Source organism: Atta colombica, unplaced genomic scaffold, assembly GCF_001594045.1.
Source record: "Atta colombica isolate Treedump-2 unplaced genomic scaffold, Acol1.0 scaffold7, whole genome shotgun sequence".
Lineage (NCBI taxonomy): Eukaryota > Metazoa > Arthropoda > Insecta > Hymenoptera > Formicidae > Atta > Atta colombica.
Window position 1 is genome coordinate 809,039 of NW_017259561.1, and position 7,008 is coordinate 816,046.

At 30.7% G+C, this 7,008-nt stretch overlaps 1 protein-coding gene across 1 annotated transcript in view; it reads left to right on the forward strand.

The window, feature by feature from the left end:
- LOC108692403 (probable chitinase 3) overlaps positions 1–7,008 on the forward strand; it is a 30,349-nt gene that overhangs the window by 16,738 nt on the left and 6,603 nt on the right. Inside the window, exons 2-3 of the mRNA XM_018200629.1 lie at positions 5,685–5,760; positions 6,364–6,533. Coding sequence (XP_018056118.1) covers positions 5,685–5,760; positions 6,364–6,533 — 246 coding nt within the window. The remainder of the gene's footprint in view (positions 1–5,684; positions 5,761–6,363; positions 6,534–7,008) is intronic.

The window sequence follows — 7,008 nt, forward strand, 5'->3', positions numbered from 1 at the left end:
GATTTATAAAATTCATAAAAATATTTTCTGATAGCAATAAAATGTTATGTTAAAATTGTATAAACAAATCTAGCGTAAAAAAGTAAGAAAGTATCATACAATTCAAAAATTCAAAGTCCGATTGCACCAACGTTACTTTAAGCAAGATTTAAAATTCTCTCTGCCTCTGTCTATTTTTCGCAAGACGAGGAGAGAGTTTTAAGTCTTGCTTAAAGTCAAAGTAACATTGGTGCAATCGAGCCTTAATCTGTTAATTAACCTACACGTCTATCAATCAACAGGAAAATCGTATTGGGTACAAATTTATCATACCATTGAGATACTTAAAATACTTTCAAATAAAAAATAAGAAAAACATGAACTTAGCTTTGTCATAAAAATAGAAAAAGATAAACTATAAGAAAGAAAGAAGTAGGATTAAACAAAAATTTAGATTAATAGCTATCTTTAAAGCTGATACATGACGTTATATACCTATTATAATAAAAAAAAATAGATATTCCTCGTAATTTATTATGCTAATTATGAGTGATATTTAATAAAACTGATCCCGTGCTTTCTCTCTGCATGAATATACATTTCAAATTTATGTGATATATAATTCATTTGAATTATAAGAAAAGATGCGACAAACGAATTTTATTTCATATTTTATTTAAATTTCTCTACCTACGAACACCTAAAGTATACTTTGATCATAAAAAAAGAGTCTAACAAGGATATTGAAAATATCCTTTCTGTTCCCGATGAATCTAATAAGAATCTCATGAACATTCACACCCGTGCTGTCCCATCCTCTCTTAAGAAGAGGTCGAAGAAACCCGATACTACGATTTAAACATCTCGGGCATATCCCTTAAGATTTACATCGGATTGCCTTGCATCCGCTGGCGTACAGCAAATGCGCGCACGCGGGTAGACGAGTAAGGGGAACGTTGGAAATTATCATCCTGCCAAGTCACGGATACTTGACTGGCTATATAACACGAGGGAGTCGTGCACCGTGGCAATAGGAGCCGCCGCTCGTTCTAAAAGTCCAGCATAGAAATCTTTCGCTCTCTCCACGCGAGCGGACGTGCATAGCCAGCCAGCCAGTCAGCCAGACGACAACACGACGACGCAATGCAGCGACGATGCAATGAGAGAGTTGCAACTGGCCTTGAGATAGTTGGAATCACTTCAAAAACTTCGAATCATTTTGAATATATATTATTCAAAAATATTTATAATTCTTGAAATTTATAATTCTCTCAAACGTTTAAAAGTATATTAATTTTTTCACAACATACAACTAATATTGCTTCAATATATTCATTATTTTACAAACACAGATATAACAATATTGTATTACATACATTTTGCTCATTTATTACAATATTTTAATTTATATTTAAACTCATTTGAATCTATGATTTAACTTGGAAATTTTTTAAAAAAAGATCTATTAGTGCTAATGTTAAAATCTTTTGTTAAGAAATTTATCAAAAATTTCATTATATAAGACTTTAATTTGCTTCAAATAATTCAATCAGAAATTTTTAAATTTTTCCTTAGAAAAGAATCTTTTTTCTTTTTAAATTTAAACATTCAAAATTCTTAAAAATGAAATTATTATCTAATTATGAAATAGATTAAAATGGATTAAAAGCATATGATATAAAATTATAAAATAAAAATATAAAACTTCCATAACTTGTAACAAAATTTTTATAAATTTTAGAAAAAATTGAGATAATTCAAAATTTGTTTTCGTCATATATTTGAAGCAGGATTGGGTAGTAACTAGTTAAAACGTTAAAAGTTAAAAAGTTAATAATTTTTAACTTAATTTAGTTAATTTTAAATGCATTAAATTTTAACTTAACTAAGTTACTTTTAAACGTTAACTTTTTAACTTTTTTTTTAAGTTAAATTTTTTTATCTCTTTTAAAAATCTTAGAAAAATAATAAGATTAAAAGCGTATATTCATAATCTGTTCATATTTTAAGACCATCTTAAGTAATTTCTTAAGATGCTAATACAGCCCTCTGATTGGTTATGCGGTTATGCCTTATGCCATAAGCTTTAGTCCTTATCTACAATAAATGTTTTAAGCCTTAAGTCATAAGAAATTGACCAATTATAATCAAATATTCTTCTCGCATTCGATTGTAATTGGTCATTTTCTTATGGCTTAAGATTTATTAAAAAGTAATCACTGATCTTGTATCTTCTCTATGTTTTAGCTATTTTTTTAAAGTTATATAACTTATATAGTTATATCGTTATGTGTTATATACTTATATCACATGTGAATAAAAAAATTAAAAATTTAATTTACTTAATAATCTATATTGTGGTTATTTAATCTCATTTTAAAAAAAATTAGGACATATTGATCTAAAAAAATAATTTTTTTCAAAATTACTTTTGTTTTAACTTAAGTTAATTCAATATTGACTTATGTTAAGTTAATTTTTTATTCCTTTAACTTTAATTTAATTTCATTAATTTTGTAAAACCATTAACTTTAACTTTATTCAGTTAAAAAAAAACATTAACTTATCCAACTCTGATTTTAAGTGACTTGAACCCATCACTATTCATCGCTAGTTGCAACAACGACTGCAGTTAAAATGCATGAATCGCACGAGCTGTACTTGTATGTAAATTGCGCTAGATGCGCGAGAAACGCCTCTTCCTAATGTTAAACGCTAACGCGCAGCGTTGATCTTCGTCATGTATATGGTTAATTAATAATCAAGCTAATCATTGTCAATTCGAAGAAATATAACATGGAATCGCTCTCACATTAAAAGCGAATGAACACATTTTGTTCGATGATAATACACGGGCCAACAATGGGCAATGAAGCAAAAAAAAAAGATGAGAAAAGGGGGCGGACACAGATAATTTTTCGTTCGATGATGCTATTGTATACGACGAGGAAGTACAAGTGAAACGAATGTGGATCGCGAGTTCTTATTCGCTTGCATTTATAATGACATATAAGATTAATGATACCAAGAAACACATATAAAATGTACATAATATTTTTAAAATAAAGCTCAATCATAATTATAAAGATAATTAAATAAAAAGTAATATTTTAACAAAATATTTTAATTAATTTGTTGATTGACCTTTGGTCAATTTAATGTTCAATCATATTGAAACTATGGATAATTGAAGATAAACGCATTTCTAAACTTTCACCAGTTAAATAAAACATTTCCTCATTTTCTTTATTAAAAAATATTATTATGAATAAAAAGAGTATTTTAATTGGTAATTTTGTAATAAAATCCTATATCATCTATATAATAAATTTAATTTATTTATTGTTTCTCATATCATAACGATGAAACATCTATAACAATATGAATAATCCATCGCTCTGTTTGTATAATGCAAATCTTCATGCAAAGTGAAATCGGAACAGAAAGATTATAAAAGCATAATTGCGTTTTCTCTTTATCTTCGACGTCGCGAGATGCGAATTAAAAACTTGTAAATGTTTCGAGGAGATGACGATCTCTCACGACGTGTAGTCGTGCGGATTATTTCGCCTAGATTCTAGACTTAATCGAGTTGCATCTTAAAATTGAGGAAAGACGCAAATGGAAATTCCAAATGACACGAGTAATTTATAAACGCAAAAACATTGCCACTCAGCTCCTCATTCGTCCCCAATAAAATATAAAATCATTTACGATAAACCGCATAGCGCGGAACAGCTACTTTGCGGAACGCAGGAAAGAAAAGTTTCACTTCACTTTAGTATAACTGACCAGCGACTCGATTTAACATAAAAGCGAGGATCATGCTCCGCGCTGAATATCATTAAGTCGAGTGTGTCGCATAATGATATTCAACGACAATCTCTACAGTTCCCTGACGGAGGGGGGGAGGTTCACGAGGTTAAGAACTTTCCAGACTCGTAGCTGGAATACAGAGTTGAACGGATGCCATTAAAAAAAATCCGTTCGTCCCGGTCGGCCATGGCCTCGAAAAAAGGAGACTCAGTCTACCGACTTTCTTGCTGTTTGCAATAATAATTAATACGAGCGAGGACGACGAGCTCCACGGCATTTTATCCCGGCGCAGATCTATCCTAAGAAAAAACATAATGAAGCGTGACTTCCATCTTGATCTCACGCAAGCCAGGAGTGAAAACGCGATTAGCGTGCGAACGAACCATTGCATTGTTTCAGTGGGCATGTATTGGAGATAATTATTCCAATACGCTTATAAATTCTAAATATTTTATCTTAAATGCAAGATAAGTAAAGTGTACAACGTTGAATATTAACGTTAAGATATCTTTAACATCATTTAACGACTAGTAACTTTCATTCGCAGTAAAAATCATAGAAATTATTCAGTTAAGACAATACATTCTATAAGATATGTCCGGAAAGTTTCGAAATTATAATCTTCTCTCCGTGAATTTTAGGTAAAATATATGTAATTTTAGATAGACTATACACATAATTATTTTCTTGAATATTTTCTCGCTGATTATACTCACATTTTTCACTCAAAATTCTTGAGCATATACAACTATTCGCTTGGCAATTGATTGTTTAAACCGCAAATTACTTTCGCATTTCTCGAATGCTAACGAAAATTGTTGGATCCTTTCTCGATGGCATTGCGGCTGAATAAGTATCGTCATTATTATATTAGCACTGCCTTGGATATAATTCATGCCACAAAATATTAACAAAAAATGAGCTGTGTAAACACAATCGGTTAAACATTTTAGTCCATGCTAATAGGACAAATTATAATTGACAAAATATTATGAAATCTGCTGGGTGTAAAATTGAAAAATACGATTAAAAAATACACAACTATGTTGCAAGAAGAAAAGTGTGGAAATATAAAATATATTATCGTCACTTTTAAATCGTTTTCAATGCTTTCAATTCTGTCATAATCTCAAATTATCTGCGAAACTACTAAGTTTGCAGTCAATTCATTTATATTCCTACGCGATTTGATCATCGATACATTGTTGTCTATAGTAGAAAGACTTGGTGGTCCTTGTCGTCCTTATTGTAGAACACACACAATCCGCAATTGCTTTGTAATTGATTGTCAGTACTATGAATGACTTTCGCCGTTGCCTTTATTTATTTAGACATCGCAAAAAATGTCTCTCCCTTCCAGTCACGCTAACGTGAATAATACGATATGAACCAATCCTAGAGAACCGTATCTCGGGTCTTTAACCTTATTGTGCATGAATAATACTGTGCGCCAGAGAGAAGAAATACAAAATTATGCAAACACTTTTCAAATATATTTACTACCAACTGGAGTAAAAGGAATGAACTAAAGAATTATCTTAACAGGGCTGAATTTTTTATTAACATTTTCTTAACAAATAAAAAACAATTAAGCCAAATATTTCGTAATTTTATTTTTATAAACAGAATTTTTAGAAAAAAATTGTCACTTAATACAGAATACAGAACCATAATTATATAGGTATAACTATATAAAACTGATATATAATTAATTTTATATGAAAATTATTTTAGCAAAATTTTTTTATAAAAATTAATATATTAATATAAATAAGTAAGTATGTTAATATAAATATATTAAGTAGTAAGTACGTTAATATAAATAAACTCATAAATAATTAAACTCATTAAATTTCTTGTACTTATTTCTGTTTTTGTTTTCTTTTCAGGTGTTGACTAGCAAAACTACTTGGAGGCTGCTGTTCGTCTTCGTGGTACTTCTAGGCCTCCTTCAGCACGCCGAAGGTACTCCATGATTTCTACTTTCATGATTTCATTAATTCCCATCGTTTACTTTCGTAATCGGTCTGGAAATCGTGACAGTTTGCACTTCTAAAGTAAGCGAGAATCGGAGCTGTGAAGGCTCTATCGATGATTCATTATTTGACTGACGTTTGATAACATAATGTATTCTTTCGTATAAAATATTCATCAATAGCACGGTTAATAATTTCATCACTGCCATTTCGATTACATAAATTTTTTTCATCGGCCAAAGTGATCGACAAGCGCAGATGGCGGACGAGCCATCAAGAGCACTTATATTAGTTGCACAAGAAAACGTGATCTTCCGGTTATGCAAGTTCATATTATACAATATCCTAAAAAGCGCAAAAGGGCTCTTTTATCGTCATCGTTGATATTGCGTCATGTATGCAAAACTGTTCCAGAGTAATCGATTCTAACGAGTGAAAGGCACCTGCCTTTCGAAGTTTCGTGTCGTATGCGTGTAAGCGCGAAATCTTACGCAACGCTGAAACGCACATTCGTGCACGCGTTGCGTAATCGACATAGGAAGAATCGGAGCGATTTTACGTAATTATCCGGCGATTGTATGTGTATCGTCAGGCGCGAGAAAGAGATTCCGCAGGCCGACGACTTCCGCTCCGTCAATCTCAAACGATCAGGAGGTCTCAGCCAGTGTCAACAGGTTCAAGGTCACGCGAAATCGTGTCAACAATAAGAACATAAAGAGCACGGACAACGAGCTTCAGCCTGGCAGGACGAACGATTACAAGGTAAGTTGATCACAGAATTTGATGAACTCATGATAAATGATGTTATTATCAGAGCGTAAAATCCTAATTATTCCTTCAAATGGCTATCTTCGTATCATTCGTACCATTAATTACTTTTTCTCAAATTATAACTAAATTACAAATCTTGAAATTGCTCAATTAAAAACGGACATTTTGAAAAAAATAATTAGTTATTATCGTTGAAGTATAAGATTTCTTTGAGATACGTATCTCAAAGTGATTTGTTTGATAAGTTAAGTCGATTTACTACTTGTTGAGTTAATCAAAGATCTTATTCTCTGATTTTTTTTAGTATAGAAGAATTTGAAATAATACATCCTATTTTTGTTTCAATATTATTTATACCGTTGCAATTAATATAAACTTTTATAGAAAGTTTTAAAAATATACTTTGAAGCATATAATACCACTATCATATCATTTTTTAAATTTAATTATAATTTTAATTATATAT